The following is a 19,026-nucleotide window of genomic DNA, read 5'->3' as shown; positions in this document are numbered from 1 at the left end:
TCCCAGTATTCCCCAGCCAGCCATGTCTAAACATGTCTGTCTGAACATGCTGTTTTTCTGTCTAAACATGCGTAGGATTGCACCCTTATTTGATTCATGTCTTTCTCCATCCCTAAAGCTCTGAATGGCTTATACAAATATTTAAAATTTTACATTGTCCCCCTCCCCCCACAAAGGAGGGGGAACACAGAATGGAATGTCCCTAAATATTTCATCCCCTCCCCCCCCCCCCGGCACTCCCACAAATCACCAGAGCTCCTTAGTGAGAAAGCGAGCAGCTGGCAGTTTTGAGGCCTGTTCCCTCACAGAGGGGGGATCTTGGTGTTTCCTTCTGGCAGCTCCTCACCCTCTGCCTGTTGATGGCTGCAAGGCCGCCCTCTCCTTCACAACTGTAGCCACAAGACAAGTGCAACGGTGGCAGAGTTCTTTCTAGAGTGGCCATGTGTCCTACTTTACAGAGGGCAGTCCTCTATTTCAAGGGCTCTTTTGTCCAAATCTTGTTTAAAGATAAAGAACTGTCAGAAGGGAGAGCAGGGAGGGCCCTTGAACTTGCCCATCAACAGTTAGCACCCAGAGATCAGGGTCAGAGTCTTCCCCGCTATGGTGAGATGTATTGTATTTCTACTGAAATGATAGTAGCTATGTCTACATTTTCATCTATATGTATACGTTGGCATATGCAAAGTTCATGCAAATCTGTGTCCCCCCTCTGCCCTCCTTTTGGGGTGATCTATTTTCTCTTTTTTGACAATGCATAAATGGCCACTCCAGTTCTGTCTGGACAGGAGGAGAGCAATCTCCCAATAGATGCCAACTCTTGAAGAGTGCAAGGCTCAGGCAGATCTCCCCCTTGGAGGGACAGGAGGGAAACAATGTACTGAATCTGGGTCCTGCAAAAAAAAAAATATATATATATATATATATGGTTGCACTGTGTTCCCTAGCGTACTCTTCTTTCTTCATGTTTCCATCAGTCACACTGTTTTCTACTTTCAGAATCCCTCCTCCTACCTCTTGCTCACTTTTCGCTCCCTGTTCCTTTTCCCCTCTCTTGTAGGATCGCAGACATGCACATGTTCTGTACCATGCTCTTTGTTTTTCAGTTTTCTGGTGTGGCATGTTTTTATTGTTGTTGCCTCTTCTTGTTTGTCAAGTTCTGCAAATCTTGAGGTCCACCAGAGTGTGCCATGGAGTGTCTCAGTGGAGCTGTATTGCATACAAAGCCATAGGCACAGCCAGCCTGAGTTCTGCATTAGAAGGAATTATCATCTTTTCATTAGACACTTTAATGGTGGGACAGAATCAAGTGGAAATTTACATCATCTTCAAACCCAGACAGAGCTCAGAGCTCAGGCAGGAATGGACAATTATCCAGCACTTCAGTCCAATGCTACACTAGTTAAGGCACATCCTATTCTGTAATAGACACCTCTCATCTTGAGCCCAACAACTGTATAATTTTCAGGTGATGAATAAAAATCACATCACCACCACATTATGTTCACATTTCTTCTTGGCAGTTGGCTGCTGCCAACTCACGTGAAACAAAATCCAAAAATCCTGACTCTGATCAAGGTTCCACAAACAACAAAGGGGATTTTATTTGGATAAAACTAAGGGCTTCAAGATTTTGATTCGAAGTGTTGCTGCTGCAATATGCAGCTGCCTTTGATACAGAACAGTATATATCCAAAGATTTCAGTACTTTTATAACTTTGATCACCTGTACAAAAGACTTATTCTCCCCCCCCCCCAACTCAAGGTAAACAGAAAATAATCAAAGCCAAATGTTCCACCTGCATGAAGCAAACTGCATGGGAAAGAGAAGAAGGGGAAAGAAAGAGTACATGGCAGCGAGCAGCCACTAGGCTTTCCGGTATCCTTCTCATGTGAACTTTATTCCAAAGTAATGGGTAATGAAACTGAGATCACAGCGAGCTGGCAAGGACTTCAAAAAGTGCAATTGAAAGACACAGGTGCAAGCATGGATGAAGCTGCTGTTCCATGGCATCAACAGTTGGGGGAGCAAGAACATTTCTTGAATCTTAGATCTCATGCAGTTTGTCACCTGTGGTGCTAATGGACATAAGGGTATAAAAGGGAGAAGGCATTAGAGAGAGGGAGAGGGAAAGAGAGAAAAGGAAGTGAATGGCTGAAAGAAGCTATGGCAATCCTCATAGTGGGATGTCACACTGTGATTTCCCTTCTATATTGAAAGAGAGAATAGATAAGAATGATGTTTAAGAGCCATATCTCCAGATGGAAGAAGGGCACAGTTCCACTGAAGCCTGCTGGGCTTCTGGCTGAAGCTATTTTTGTTTGTATTGAAGAGCTATCCTTTAGTGGGCTATGTAATCCATAAAGTTGCAAAATAATATTTCCCAGCCACTGTTCTACCCTACTGTTCTTTATCGGACGGGTAGCTGGCTCTTCCTCTAAAGAGCTCAGGGCAATTTACATGGGGTTCTCCATCAGGCTCACATCAGAAAAAGAGGCCTGGGCCAGACCTGCCGAGTTTCAGAAGTGGAACTGACTCATATACAGGGCCGGCATTAAAGGCAGGTATGGTTGGCCACAACTACTGATGACGGCAGAAGCCAAAACATTGAACTCTAAATATATTTTGAAATTACTCTGTCAGTCTATCTTCCTTATATATTTTAACTTAAGACTGCCTGCCTACTTAGAGCCTACTTGCTGCTTTGCTGTTGTGCCGCTTTACACCTCCCCACCGCCCCCCCACTCTGCACGCACACACACACACACATCCTAGAGGAGTGACTACAGATTCTCCTTGGAGGCGTGGCTATCACTATCAGAGGTGCCACTATGAGCTCCTGCATTTCAAAATTTACCACTACACCACTGACTAAATACGTAAGCCACATATCCAAAGGAGAGGAGAAAAAACAGCAACCAAAGTACATTGTGTGCATATCTAACTCTTTGTACTAAAGAGTTAGATATAGTACTCTTTGTACTAAAGTTCAACACTACAGGTGGTCTCACAGGTGCTTTGTGAATGTCACCTAGTTTCCTCCAGATTCTTACAGTATTGCGGCTTGAGAAGGCTAGAAGGCTCCAGGATTTAATCTGTAAATGCTCTGATCACAGGAAGAACAATACTGTTGTTTTCTTTTGTTAATCCCGGAGAGAGCAGTAATTACTTGGGTTATTGCTGTGTATCATGACACATGCCAACAGGACCATCTTCTTTCCAATGGAATGGTACCATGTGTGCCTTGTGAAATCATTGTATAACTGCTACACCTACCATAATCTCATCCTATGTCAGCTGAGTGGGGTAAGAGGGGAAATTAAATGGTGGGAGCTTGTAGACAGAGAACTCTTGGCTACACAAAGCAGACATGATGACGAACTGTATACTTCTAACCACGACATGGTAAAAAAACAAAGCCTCCCCCAGCTTACATTGATTTTGTAAAGAGAGAGAGAACAAACTTCTCCTCAGTCCGCAACTCTTGCATTACATCACCTTTGCCAGCCCTTGTACACATTTCATGCAAGAAGATGATCACAATTCAGATTCCATGACCAAGCAGTTCTGCTTTTGCAGAACTAGTCCCCACTCTCAGAAGCTGAGCCACGATCTTCTGTGAACTGTCTCCTGCAATGTTACACACTGCGCACGTACACATGCTACTTGTGTGAGTGGTGAAGTGTGCAAGAGAGCTGGCAAAGATAATGTATGAGTTGGCACTGAGTGCCAACGATACATTTATCTTGTTCTGTAAGAGGGAGCTGGACCAGATGAGCTTTGCCAGCTACATAATTCTTAATGACTCAATCTCTTCCTTTCTACACTGGGTGCAGCTCATCTCCACTGGCTCTTTCAAGTCCATATTTGTCCTCAGCCAGCCACTCCATTTTATTATAGTAATTAAGGACATTTGTTTTCAAGGAGCAGACTACATGAAAGTGCAACATGTCCAGCCTTACATTTAATCAGTGTTCTCCTCTTTAACCCAAAAGGCCCCCACAAAACAATATAGTTGGGTGTAAGTGCTGTGAGGTCTCCACTGAGTGCAACTCCCACACACAATCTCTCAGAGGATAATCAAGTGTCCTAATCATTTTCTTCCACTCATTGACTTGCCAATTATTCTCTTTTACTCGTGAATGGGAAGGGATGCTGTGCACACTCGCCATTTGCCATCCAATTAATCTACATACACTGGCTGTGTTCCAGTGAGCAAGTACTGCAAATGCAGCCAAGAGTTCCCTTCTGCTGGCTACATACCCACAGAGCTCATGGTTCTTTGCCATCCGTACTTAGCAATGAGATCTGACTGCACACACTGTTCTCTGCATTGTAACCAGTGTGCACTATATCCCGCCTTCTGATGATGGATTCAGTGCCAGTGTGCTGACAGCTTGGTAGCCAAAGGGGCTGCTGAGCAACAAGAGGGAGGTACCGTATGCTCCGGTGAATCCTATGGTTTGCAGAAGTGTAGAAGAAATATTTTCTTTTTAAAAGTAAACACAGAACAACCTTAAGAGGCAAACCCCACCAAAACATGAAAACAGGAAGATTGTGCATGCCCGCAACCACAGAGGAAAGAGGAGAGGGAAGGAGCAGGGAATGGTGAACTTACCCACAACCTAATGAGGCACTTAACTGAGCCTCCTGGTGCCATGAAACTGAAATGATGGTAGTGGAGCACTGGAGAGGAGGAAGCAGGTGGGGAGGATAAGTCGTGGAGGGAGGGCGGCAGAGACAGCTAGGTGGAGGACACAGAGGGACGACGGAAGCAGGGATGAGAGGTGGGGGGATGGTGGATGGGTGAAAGAGAGATGGAGGTGACAGGAGCAGAGGTGGCTAGGATGAAGGAGGAGGCAGAGGAGGGACACCAAAAGCAGAAACAGGAGCAAGCAAATTGCAGGGGGCGTGTGGGGTGGAGGAGGCAAACAAGCATATGAGAGATGGAGCAGAAGTGGAGAGGGTGGGAAATGGTAGGACAACTGACAAGACAGAGAGGAGGACAAAATGGAGGTATGAAATGAGAGGCAGAGAGTGAGGAAGTGGGACCCTAAAGCAGATTAACAGCTGGAGGAAGGGAGAAATGAGGGGTTATTTGGAGCACTCAGTTCTTTCATCAAGCCAAGCAATATTTTGTTGCGGGTCCAGCATGTACCTATATACGATAGATATTACAGTGAGTGCCCCAAATCTGGTCAATGTTGATAGCAGCCGTGAATGCTAATCATTGCCAATGAACGTTGTGAATGCCTGTGTGTGCTGCCTAACACACTTAAGTGGCTGTCGACATTCACTGGTGTCTCTCTGAGCTTTCTGGACATCCACAAAATTAATTTGGGATGGTTAGTGGTTGCATGTAAATGTTAGCATTCATGAAATTGTGTACAGTTACTGTAACATATATAATTACATTCAAAGTAACATTAATTAGCTCTGACACAACTCTTATGCTTCATATGATAGCCATGTGCCTCCTCAATGGAAGTCTGGAGTTCATTAGTCCAGTACAAAGATTTTCTATGTGTAGCATTGCTGTAGGACAGATGACACAGGACAGGATGACACAGGACAGGACTTAGTTTGCTGACATGATACCTCTAGAACTCCTTGGGGTTACATTGCTGGGTTAATTATTATAAATGATCGTAGTTTTATAATAATATGAACATATGAAGCTGTCAAGAGGACTGCTAGTGCTATCAATAATGGTTATTGCTATAAGCTACCATCAGAATTGTCATTGACTGTCCACACTTCAAGGAATCTAGCACTCTTTTGACGTGTACATCTTGCTATGTTCCATTTGCACAGCGGTTGTGATATAGCTATGTGCGCAATGTTGTCCCCTCCCTTTTCCTCAATCCTTGTGGCTGACTTGCCCCCACCCTTTTCCTGACATTTTGAAGTGGCTGCTTCTCAGCACCATTTAAGATGTGTTATGTTGTGTTGGGTGTGACAACACAACCCTTTTTCTGGTATAGATCCATAGTGCCCCCTAGAGCATCTGGTCAGTTTGCATCCTGCCAAGTAACTTTAATAGGTTTATCTCACTTTTTTATCTTAAAAAGTGCAGCCAAAACCTTTATGCCTTTTTTTTTAATAGGTTGACCGGCTCAGACCAGCTTTGGCTATTGATATGTAAGTGTATAGTAGTCATTAAAGTGGGTCCAGCCATTAGGTAATTTTCTAATTTGCTGGCTACACCACTGACATCAGAGATGGAGGCTATCGTATTATTGGATAAACAATCATCAGTCTCTGCTATGGGGCTGGCTTTTACTGAACTGAGATCCCCATTAAAGTAAAGATTCACTCAGTCCTTCAACAGCAGGGGTCCCCAACCTTTCTGGACCCGTGGACATGCTTGAGAATTTGAGAGACTGCTGTGGGTGCCCCCACAAAATGGTTCCCACAGTGGATGTGGCTAGTTGCATAATGGATGCTGTGCAGGCCTGGCTAGTCAAAGCTGAGCTAAAAAGGTGATGGTGGGGGAGAGAAATAGCAATGGTAGAGGCTGAGAGGGAGGGGGGAAATAGCAAGGCAAAGGGGAAGAGGGGAGAGAAAGAGCAAGGCTAGAAAGGGAGAGAAAGAGGAAGGTTAGGGACAAGAAAAGGAGAGAAATAGCAAGGAAACAGTATGTGGGGAGAGAAATAGCAGGACTAGAGACTGGGAATGAGGGGGGAGAGAGTGAGCGAGCGAGCAAAAGGGAAAGGTCTGTATGGTCAGAGGAAGACTGGGTGGGGCCAGAAAGCAACTCTTTCTTTCTCTGCCTGCCCACCAACAGTTGATCTACAGCAGGTGCAGGAACAGGAAGAATCTGGCACCCTAACATTTTTCAAGGTTTTTATTAAAAATAAATTTTTGAAGGGGGCAGGGAATCGAGAACTTCAAGGGCACAGTTGGAGGTGCCCATGGGTGCCATGATTCCCATGGGCACCATGTTGGAGATCCCTGTTCTAGAGCTTTCTAACTAGAGGCCAAGATAGCCTCCAGCAAATAGCGTTGCCCTTATTTTCGCTGTAGTCTACGTAAATCTTTACGTAGACTACAGGGGCCAAATAAGGAACGCGAATGGCAGCTCCCTATGGGGGCCGCCATTTGTGTACGCGCTTTTTTTTTTTTTTTCAAAGTCACCCGTGATAGGCTACGTGACGATTAACGTAGCCTATCACGGCTGACTTTGCAGATCTAGCCGTGATAGGCTACGTTAATCGTTACGTAGCCTATCACAGGGGCGTTTCCCCCCCCCTTTTGAAGTTCGTGGCCGGGGAGACGGGGCGCTTCTCCCTGGCCTGAATTTCGGCCGGGCGAGGAGGGAAGCCTCCCCCCCCCGGCCTGAACTTCGGGGGGAGCAGCGAAGCGCCTCCCCCCCACCGCGAAGCAAGCTGCGAGACCAGGTAAGTGACTTTCGTGCACCTCTAGTCATGGCTGTCCAGCAGCCACCCTGGAGCTTATCAGGGAAAAAACGGATTTCCGGAGACTGCTTAAAGTCCGATTTTTCCCTTCAAGTTGGGTTCTCCACAGTATAGTGTGCCCCAACCCCTGCATTGACGTCGGGTAGGCTAGCCCTGTCCAGCGGTGTGGCTTTCACCATGACCCCAGTCAAGGGGTGTTTCCTGTCCCTGTGTTTCCCAACACAAACCAATTAATGTCTACTCTGAAGTAACTCCCATTGTGGTCAATGAAGCTTGTACCCTGATTGCGCACACCAGAGCTCCCCCTCAACTGAAATAACACATTTTAAAGCACTAATTCCCTATGGGGTGTAAAGCGTTTTCCCCAAGCTGCAATTCTCCATTGTTTGGTTTATTGTCCTTGGAAGTAACTAATTCAGACCTTCGTTCCTGCACAGCATCAGGTTAGAAAGGGGGCTGGTTTCCCCTCCCTTTGTTTCCCAGCACAAACATATGTGTGTCTACTCAGAAGTAACTCCCATTGTGGCCAGTGAGACTTGTCCCTGAAATGTGCACTGAGATTCCCATGAATTGAAATAATGCATTTAGAGAGCTTTGATGTCAAAGTTTCGAAGCTTCGATTGATCGCAGCAGGGTGGCGTGAACACTGTGTTCCGGAAAGGATTGTTTATTTAAAGAAGTAAGGGTGGGGGAGGGGGGGAGTGAAGGAGATTGTTCCTGTCCCCCCTATGTTTCCCCAGACAAACCAATCAGTGCCTACTCAGAAGTAAATCCCACTGTGGTCAATGAAACTTGTCCCCTGAATGCAGGGGAGCCTCTCTTATTCTCAAAGGAGAAAGAGGGGGGGAGAGCCTGGTGGGGAGCCTCTCTTATTGGTTGTGCAGCCCCTGCCAGTCAGATGACAGTCACTCCAACCCCCATACCCTACCCGGAATTACGTTCTGTGAAGCGACTTTTACTGGTGCGATACACTCACTTGTGGAGCCCTGCGTGGAGCAAAGCCATCTCCTTGAAAAATCCGGGTGACCCATGATTGCCTTCTCCTTCTGTCTCCTTCTGTTGTCATGGAAACACCCCCTGGGTTGTGTCAAGAGGTTGCCTGAATGGTGGAAGCCTATCAGACATTCTTTTCCTGGGGAACCCTTGTAAAGAAGGGGTCCACCTAGAGGAAATGTCATTCCTGTTCTTGGTCTTATAACAGTGTGTCTTTACAGCGTTCAAATTAGCAAATGCACCTACATTTTGTATGTACCAATTCTATTTCATAGTGTTGGGTGACCCTCCAGGACAGTATGGGTTGCAATGTGTGAGGCTGCAGGGGAGAGGGGGAAATGCCAAAAATTGCATCCTATTTCTCCTGTTGGAGGGAGGGCTCTGCTGGATGAAAGAGCCTTCTGTCAGCAGAGAGACACCAAATGAATTCAAGCCTTAAGCATTATCCCTGTGTCCCTGGCTCAGAGAAGACTTGGTAGAAAAGAATTCCTCTCATTTGTACTTAGCCCCATGTTTTAACAGAAAATCACAGCACCTCTCCCAGCACACATGCTTCCAAAATCATTAAAAAGAAGAAGTAAAGCAAATGGCATAGAAGAATCCCCTAATTAAAGAGCTAATGGCAGCGGGAGGGCTGAAAGTGGGAGCTGCGTTAGATGACACAAAATGCTCTGTGAAAGTTTTTGTAAAGAAAAGTTTAACAAGGAGGTAAAAAAAAGCAGTAGGAGGCAAAATACAGGAAAGGAGGCCAAAAGCAAAACCCTTTCCCTTTCTAGAGGGGAAAGACATGCCATGCAGGACTCAAAATGGGTCTGCTGTCAGAAATGCAAAGCATGTGGCAGGAAAAGGAGGGGCATCCCCAAAATATTATCCACCTTTCTCAGGCAGAATGCCTCCCACTGTGCCACAGGCACGCCTTTTCTTACCCACATCTGCAAAAGGGCACACATTTTTCACAGGCTGAGCAAAGAAGAATCCCGCTGATCACAAAATGACTGGGAGGACTTTGCAGCCAGCAACATTAACGCGGGAATCAAACTAAGGGTTCATCACACGGGGGAAGAAATCCACATCAATACCAGGCCTTCCTCCATCTGGCTTCACGGCAGGACTAGATCAGGGTCCTTTACATGGTTGTTTCTATCTCGTTATATTCCATTCCTTATCTTTTCACAGGGCAGCTACTTTTCCACAAAAAGCCATGACATGCACTGGAGGCATTTCTTCCCTGGTTCCTGCCTCTTTCCCTCCCCTTGCACATTACTGGTGGCTTGGTTGTGACTGACATGCAATGCAGGTGGACAGCAACCTCCACTGAACCGCCCAAACCCTGCTCCCGCAGGCACTGGCTCCCTGGCGAACTGCTGGAATGCTGGCATGCCGGCCATTCTGCGTTGTGGAGTAAGCAGCCAAAGCTGGGAGCAAAAGTTGGTGCATTGCATTTAGTCACGGCATGGTGGCAAGCTGGCATGGCCGCAAGCCAGCAGGTTCGTAGACCGACATGCCCACCACCTTGATGTCACTGCCGTCGTCATCATGACCACACCCCCAACAACCCCAAACAAAGTGGGTTTTTCACGCTACAGGAGTAGTACGTAGGCAGGCCATGGCGCTCCTATGGCAGGCTGAAAAAATACTGCATTTTTTTCCATTTGGGGATAACATCGGATAGGCAAGGGGAAATGGCGGAAAAATTACTGGGGGATTACGACGTTGTGTAACGGCCCTGCAAACTTTCATGAGTGGCCAATCGTGAATGTGTGATAAATTGCAGGTGTAGAGATGCCCCAAAAGACAAGACAAGAATTTCTCTCAAGGAAGAAGAAACTATTCTCAAATGCACTTGAAAAAGGCCTAGAACTGAAACGGATTTTTCCCAGTGTTCCATTCTACATGTGTACACGCTTAATATTCATATGGTTAAAAGTACCATTATATATGTTTGTACATGTTTCAAAATTCTGGTTTTCTGAGTGTGATATAAGAACCATTTGTATATCTATTGGGACTTCTGTTTGCCCTTATTTGCACATTAAAAACCTTGTCTGGAAGTACCTCCAGTCAGACTGCCTGGTCTCCAAGGTCCCAGGCAGAGGGCAATTTTCTTTAACTGGAGGTTGCCTGGGATCGAACTTGGGACATTTTGCATGCAAAACATGTTCTGCCACTGACCACTCTTAGAGCAATATCGACCAGTCAAGTAGTACTGTTCACTGGGGCAGTTGTAGATGGAAATAATGTAATCTAAACACATAACTTGAGACACACGGTTAATGCCATCTCTCACCTGCAACCTGGCAGCTAATGGTCACATTTGCTCCTGGAATTGTTTTCACTGCATTTCCAATATCAACAGTGATGGCAGGCAAGTCCTTGTTGATTATGGTGGCTCTTGATGTCTTTATCAATGGTTTCCCTGAAAGCACAAGACACCATGGATTATAAAACAGATAAGGAAAGAAACAAAATATGAGCTTGGTTACACCTCCTTATTTTTTTTGTAAATCCATCACTGAAAAGAGTCCAAGGAAGTGGCACAATCTCAACTTCATCTTGTGGTTTGTCACTGACAGACCTTGATTAGGACCTTTCTTCCTATTTCCCCCCCCCCAATGTTAGTATCTTATTAAGGAGTCACAACCTTTCTTTTGTTAATCAGGAGAAATGTTTTCCTACATCCTTCATCCAGATAAGAATGAAACTGAAGCTAATATTTGCCTGATTGCAGTAACAATCCTGGTGTCCCAAGTGTGCACTCATGGCCTTTCCTATAAGGTTAAGTTAAACTCTCCTTATGTTTCTTCTTGAGCTCTTGTGAACCCAGCCTTCGTGGTACCTTGGAGGTTTCCTTTGTGGGGCCCTAGAAGCTGGGGAAGCGGACTCCTGCCCTGAAGGGGTATCCTAAAACAGGAAGGCCGCAAAGTTTGATGAACCATAGAAATGTTCCATGCTACTGGGGTGAACAAAAATAGAAACATAGAGGCCCGAGTGAGACTTCATCTAGCTTATGTTATCTTCTTGTACTGGGGCCAACCCACTTCTGAAAGGATTAATGTGAGATAGGTTCTGAATGCTGGCTGGCTGGCTGCATCCATATATCCCACAAGGGGGATTGTGCTGGTAGATGACAAAATGGATGTTGTCATGTGATTCCATGGGCTCAGGCCCAAGACAGGAGCCTATAATACCTATGCATTAATCCCGCTATAAATCTATAGTGGCAGGAAGACGAAAAGAACTGGCTTGGAAAGGATGGGTGGAAGTGAAGAGGGAGGAGGAAGAATTATGGGTGCTTTCGTTGGCGGCATCAACTAAAAGTGTAGAAATCTGGTTTTGTTCCTGTCCTCTGGCACCCACCTCCCATCCCTGAATTCAATTGCTGCTAATTAAAACCCATAAACTGTCACGACAGCTCAAATGTACTCATGTGGAGCTGGCACCGCATTAATCCACATGTTCTGGGAGTAACCCACCAAGCATTGCTGCCGAACAGCTTCTGTTGACTTCAGTGGTGCTTTTGAGGGCTGCACCCTTAAACATCAACATAAAAGAAGTTATCCAGCCACAAACATGTTCCATTCAGTCATGAAAAGTTCACGAAGTTCTGCTGTTTTACTGGGTGCTCTTAAATCACGAGGAGGAAAGAGAGACCTCAAATGGCAATTGGCCCTTTTAATTTCCCTGGTGGGTTTTTTTTCATGATCTTCTCATTAGATTAAATACCTGTCAGCTGCTCAGCCTATAAAAAGTAGCAAACAAATCCAAAAATAGAACTACATTTTCTCTCTGAGTCCTCATCTGCTAAATTAATCAAAGAGGCTGAGTGTTTCATTTAGACTGAATGAAGCTTACCCACTTCCTGCCAAGAAAAGTTCAGGTCTTCAGCCCCCCAGCCCTCCTGTCCCCCCTCAAAAGGGTATGTTTTTTAATTGCATATCATCACATCCATACAACTTGGTGACCAGATTCCAAGCTGCTGAGTGACTGGACATCCAAATCCTATTTGACAGATGAGGCTATTCAGAACCTCCTCAAAAGTAGCTTTGCCTCTAGAAAATCTAACTCAGGAGGCTTGCATTTGTTAATTTGTTTGCATGAGAAAATGAAATCAAGACATGAATGATTTTATTAGAAAAACAATTGCTGGTTACTGAATCTACTTGCCCATCCATTTGGGGTGTATGTATGTTGCAGACAGTGACTGATTATTCTCCATAAGCTGAGTTGGATGAAAATGGTGACTTGAATGAAGAGGATTTCTTTCAAAACTGTATTCTATAGTTATAGCCTTTGGTATTTGCTCATCAGGGATATAACAGAATCTAGAGGCTCTTTAGAGACTGGATTGCTAGGCCATGCAACAAAACAGCAAACTTTAGAAGTCCATATTAAATCCATTTTTGATGTCATTCCACACTGTTGATAGGACAGATGCATAATGGGTAAACTACTCCAGTTACTATATTGCAGCAAACCTTTTTAAAAAAAATCCATATTATCTTTACTGCATTAGTGTTGTTGTTTTTTTAAGAGAAGCAACTGTATTGATTTGCATTGGAAATACTCTGAAAGTAGGCCTAATGGGGGAAAACACCGGTTGTATTTCGACAAAACAGTGAAGTTTAGTGACTAAACCCTAGTTCAGTGCAGGGGTGGGAAACGTTTTCAGATTTGGGAACACACACAAACTCACTAAGATTGCTAGGCGGGGGCACAAGGTTAAACCTCCAGCAATCCCATTCAAGTTGGCTGTTTCTCACCTGCTGTTAGCCACCTTTGCATCTGCAGAGCGATCCAGCAGAGCTATTCTGAGTTGTGTCTCAGTGGGCTGAATAAAGGCTAATAAACTGTGATTTAATCCAGATAAAACAGAGGTGTTCCTGGTCAGGAGACAGATTGACTCCAAAATAGGAATTCAGCCTATTTGGGATGGGGTAGTATTCCCTGCCCCTGAAGAATCAGGTCAGCAGTTTGGGGGTGATTCTGGACTTGGCTTTGCACCTGAATGCTCAGGTGGCAGCCTCAGCCAGGAATGCCTTTGTCCAGCACAGGCTGGTGTGCCAACTGCATCCATTCCTAAGGAGGTCAAACCTGGCCATAGTGACACATGCCTCTAGATTAGATGACTGAAATGTGTTCTACACGGGACTACCTCTGAAGTGTCCTCAGAAACAACAATTGGTCCAGAATGGAGCTGGTAGAATTGGGGTGGGCACTCGCTTACAGGATCATATTACATGTGTCTTGCAAGGGCTGCACTGGTTACCGCAATTCAAAGTGTTGGTGATGAGCTTAAAAGCCCTAAATACCAGCCTACCTGTGCACTACGATCTGATGGAGTGGCCCTTCTCTATGACTCAGCAATGGTGGAGGCATGCTTGATGGGGACAAGAGCCTTCTCCGGGGCCACACCTAAATTGTGGAATTCTCTGCCCCAGGAGGCTGGCTCCCTCTTCAACAGCATTTCGTCACATGGCAAATACCTTCCTGTTTAGGCAGGCATTTATTTTTTTGGATAGGCATGTTGGATTTGATGTCTTTGTTTTATCTGTTGTATCTGTCTGCTTTTATTATGTTGTTGTTTTGGAATTTTATTGTATTTTATGACTGATTTTATTTGTTTTTAGCTGCCTTGAGTGGTGGGTGCATGAGCACCAGAACGGCATGACATAATTGTTTATATAAGCACATAAATATAGAATGATCAGTTTTCTATCTAGCCAAATATTAACGACTCTGATTCGCAACAGCTCTCCAGGTCACTAGGCAGAGCTTTTCCCAGTCTTTATTACATGAGACACTTCAACTAGAGAGACCAGGAATTGAACCCGGCACCTTCTGTGTGCAAAGTGCATGTTCTACCACTAAGCTAAAGCCTCCACTGCAACAGATGAACTCCTGGTCCAGTCTAGCAAGGCTCCTCTTATGTTCTTATTGTGTAGCTTTAGATTTTGCTTGAACTCCCTGCTAGCCAAACACCTCTCTCCCACACAGCTGAAACCAAGCATGATTTCACAATGTCCTTGTTCTTCCCAGACAGGTTTTCATTAGGACAGGTCCAAGTGAACAAAGGATATTTAGTCTGTCACAGAACTGAACCATTGCTGGACAAATGTAAACAAGAAACCTAATCTGTTATGAGCTTTCATTTGCCAATGACTGGAAGCCTGTCAGCCATGCCTTGGCTGCAACATGGGGCGGGGGGGAAGAGCTTGACCCTACAAGATGTTGAGTCAGTGCTTAACCCACAGTCCAACAAATCATTTCAAGGAATGTTTAAATTCAAGCAGATGAGGAATCCGATTGACTTCAGTGAGATCACTGTTAGTTAGGCCTCAGCTCAAATTTGATGTCCAGTCCTCAACAGTCTATTCAAAGATAAGAGAGACTGGAGAAGATTTACAGAACTCCAGCACCCACTAAATCGAAGTATAACTTGCTGAGAGAGAGAAAAAAACCCAAAGGGCAAGGCAGTCTTCAAAAAATTAAAACACTGTCCTGTTACTGGGAGGACAGAATACTGTCATAAGGGTAATACATGCCAGAGAGGGCAAGATGAATGGGAATAGGATTAGGACATGAACACAGGCAAAATATTTATTTAGATTTTCAGTCATGGCAAACCCCCAAATACACAAACAACCAATATACTGCAATGTATAGAACCTGTTGAGCCAGTGCTAACTTCAGAGATGTTCATACCTGAAGCAAAAGTCAAAACAAATTCCTTCCCAGCTCATTAACAAAGGAATAAATACAGAGGAGGTGGGAAAGCAGAGATCCTACAGGATCTCCTCTCTGAAGTGACAACTTCACCTTTTTCATATTGAAGGGGCTCCGTTTGGGGTGCAGAGCCTACAAAAGCACAGTGAGATTAAAAGTCCCAAACTAGAAAACCCCAGCACCAAGCAACCCAGGATCAGCCTGTCTTCAAGCAGAAACCCTACCACTCCCCCTATACATCACAAACCCCTTGTCTTCAGAGTTGCCTGGCCTCCTGAGGTGCACTCTCCGTACATCTGATGTACCTATTCACTCACAGGTGGTGGAGACTAACAGGGTTAGAGTGGACTGTAGTGGTACCTAGCAAGAGACTACCTGAAAGGTCCGTGGGCTGTGCCTAATGGTTCAGAGGTGGAGTCTGATGGATGAGCAGCCGATCAGAAAATAGCTTGCTCCTTGGGTCTGGCACCTGATTCTCCTGGAGATCCTAAAAGAAGAGGCTGAAACTTTGAAACCGGGGCCAAACCCTGGGACCAGGCAACCCTCCTTGTCTTAAACTCAAGGAAAAACTCCACCCAAATCCATTCATATATGCCTCTCTCACACAACTTCCTCAAAACACTGAAGCTCTATGAAGGGGTTATTAAAAGATGTTCAACACAGTGGAGGTTGATGGCTCCAGCGTCAGTGGGACAGTGAATCCACTCCGGGTTTCAGTCAGTACCAGTCAGAACTTTAAAGGAGCTATCCAAGGTGCACCAGGCTCCACTGGGCTCCCAGCCTCCACTGAGTTGATCAGAGAATCTAATACCACATACAATTCACAAACGCAGGATCTATAAGACTGGGGGAAATAAGCTACACAGGGTCAGCCCAGGTAAGTACTTGGATGGGAGACCGGCCGCCTGAGAATCAGGCTTCCTGCACTGAGCAGGGAGTTGGACTCGATGGTCTTGCAGGCCCCTTCCAACCCTATGAACTTATGATCTATGATCTCAAGCCACAAGGTCTGAGTCCACATGTTCCAACATTTGTAAGACTTTGAATCTTGGATTCTGGCCTGGTCCCCATTTGTGCTTAAATTTGCAAAAGCAAAATGGGAAAGGGAAGACTTCTGTGATACTTGCTGGGAGCATGTTACCTGCTAATGTGACGGCAATGGAAACAGAGTCAGATCCCAGCGCATTTGTTGCATTGCAGGTATAGAAGCCTACGTCCGCTTCAACTGGCTCCAGGATTTGCAGGGAATCATCTGGCTGAAGAAATATCCTGCAGCGACAGACAAATATGTAAGTTGCCAAGGAATGCTTTAATCAGCATTTCTGGGTAAGGCCACAGAGGAAAAAAGTGCCAGAGACACAATATCGCTTATGTAAAGAAATATAAACAGAATGACAGTTATGTTACAGGGCTTCATACATTCGAGATTGGCCAATTCTGTTTCATTAAATAACAAGCAATATCCAGCAATACCAAATTATGTAAGGCATCTGTAGTCTTCTGTTATTTAAGCTATGTGCACATTAACATCTCATGTCCTACCTTGATACTACAGACTGCTGTGTGGATCGGCTTCCATAGAGAGATGAAACAGGTCAACTTGCACGAGCTCCACTGCATGCCTCACTCCCATGGCAGCCACCCACCAGAGGAAGTTGAACAACTTGGGCAATCCTATATTTTCCATGCATGTTCTACACAGCCATAGCTGCATAAGTCTAGCTGACTGCAGTATCTAGTACAAAGCCATATTCTCCACAACCCCCTGACCTTCCACAAGGAACGTAATAATCCCAAAGTCCCAGTGCCTGGTTACTGCCTCAGCCTTTGCAGAATCTCCACTCCTCCCATCTCCCTATCAAACTGGTCCATATGGTAACCCTTGCCTTATTCCTCTATCCCTCTACCAGAAAATAAGCATTGGGAGAGCCAGTGCAGTGTAGTGGTTAGAGTGTTGGGCTGGGACTCGGGAGACTTGGATTCCAGTCCTCACTTGGCCATGCTGACTGGGTGACTTTGGGCCAGTCACTGACTCTCAGCTCAACATACCTCACAGAGATGTTGAGGATAAAACAGAGAGGAGGAGGAGCATGTAAGCTGCCTTGGGTCCTTGCAAGACGGAAAAAGGCGGGATGCAAATGTTATAATAAATTATATATATACAGTGCTGGACATCCAGATATCTCAGTTTTCTCAGGGTAAGTGTCCTTCATTTGTGCCCTGGGCCCTTCATATTCTAAGGCTGGTCTAACTGTGCAGCTAAGTTTGAGGGAAGGGGGAATGTCATATGCAAATGGTCAGATTAGAGAAATCCTCATTCAAATGCTTTCATTATGTGACATAATGCAGTTGCACTGTTGCACAGTGTAGGTGCACAACAAAGATGATCAGGGGACTGGAAACAAAGCCCTATGAAGAGAGACTGAAAGAACTGGGCATGTTTAGCCTTGAGAAGAGAAGACTGAGGGGAGATATGATAGTGCTCTTCAAGTACTTGAAAGGCCAGGATCTCTTCTCAATCATCCCAGAATGCAGGACACGGAATAATGGGCTCAAATTACGGGAAGCCATATTCCGGCTGAACATCAGGAGAAACTTCCTGACTGTCAGAGCAATACGACAATGGAACCAATGACCTAGGGAGGTGGTGGGCTCTCCCACACTGGAGGCGTTCAAGATGAGGCTGGACAGCCATCTGTCAGGGATGCTCTGACTTGGATTCCTGCATTGAGCAGGGGGTTGGACTCGATGGCCTTGTAGGCCCCTTCCAACCCTACTATTCCATGATTCTATGAAAACTGTCTTTCAGGGAAGTTTGTCTGTAATTATAAACCTTCTCATAGAGGAAACCAGGAAACATCTGAGGATGCCTAAAGTTCCTAAGACCACAATCAGGGGTGGGTGGGGGGAGTACTCTAGATCACATATGGGTAGCTGTGGCCCACGAGCTGCATGGTGGCCAAGCTGCTGCCACCCCCACTGCCAAATCCCCCCGCCCCCACTGCTGCTGTGGTGATTTTGCTGGGTAAGACAGCGCATGAGGAGAGTCATCCTGGTGTGTCACCTTCCTCAACATAGTTGTGCTGTTGGGGATGTTCTTCCGCAGTCTGAATGGGGAAGAAGGCATATGGGCAGAGTCACCCCTGTGTGGAGTCTTCTCCATTTAAATTGCACTGTTCCCCCTCCCGGCTGATTGGCACTGGCGGCAAGACATGAAGTGATGTGAGCATGGAGCGAGGGGAGATTTAAGCCTCCCCACCCCTGTGTGCTGAGAAGTGAGGAAGTGTATGTGTGTGTGTGTGTGTGTGGGGGGGCGTATATGAAGGGGAAAGCTGTGTGCATGCTCTCCTGTGCTTGCACATGCGTAGGTGCATGCAGCCCCTGACCCACAGCCCATTGCCACATGCAGCCCCGGGGGGGAGGGGTTGCCCACCCCTGGTTGAGTGCATATTACTAGCAGATTTCTGATAACGTCCTTCCTTTCTATGGCACCATGTTTTGTGATTCCTGAGGATATTCCATCAGGAGTGAAGAAGTAAATAAGGACATCCACTGGATCCCAGATCTTTTCCCTTACGGATGGGGAAAGAGCAGGGACAAAGCGAGATTGTGAATGGACAAATGGCAGGCAGAGAAAGAGTTAAGCAGCCTCTTTCTCTTCCTCCCCCCTCTCCATTCTTCTGCTCGAACTTGCTGCTGCCTGAGGCTGCTTTTCATTAAAAAAGAAGAAGAAAAGAAACAGCCCACAAACCATTGAGAGAAAGAGGCAGGCAACTACATGTCATTCCTAGTGTGGCCCTGAATTCTTGGTTATCTGATTTCCTGATTATCTGACTTCACTGTCTGTCACCCATGTAATCCTGTGTAATTGCAAACCTGTGTAAACAGCACTTC

The 19,026-nt window shown here is 45.6% G+C and overlaps 1 protein-coding gene across 1 annotated transcript in view; it reads right to left on the bottom strand.

The window, feature by feature from the left end:
* Positions 1-19,026, bottom strand: part of ADAMTSL1 (ADAMTS like 1) — a 372,341-nt gene that overhangs the window by 42,495 nt on the left and 310,820 nt on the right. Inside the window, exons 20-21 of the mRNA XM_084832134.1 lie at positions 16,274-16,401; positions 10,697-10,825 (exon numbers count right to left, since the gene is read on the bottom strand). Of these exons, the coding sequence (XP_084688260.1) occupies positions 10,697-10,825; positions 16,274-16,401 (257 nt within the window). The remainder of the gene's footprint in view (positions 1-10,696; positions 10,826-16,273; positions 16,402-19,026) is intronic.

This window comes from Heloderma suspectum, chromosome 2, assembly GCF_057233095.1.
Source record: "Heloderma suspectum isolate Gila_16-S chromosome 2, 16-S_ref, whole genome shotgun sequence".
Taxonomy (NCBI): domain Eukaryota; kingdom Metazoa; phylum Chordata; class Lepidosauria; order Squamata; family Helodermatidae; genus Heloderma; species Heloderma suspectum.
This window is presented reverse-complemented; position numbering and strand designations above follow the sequence as displayed.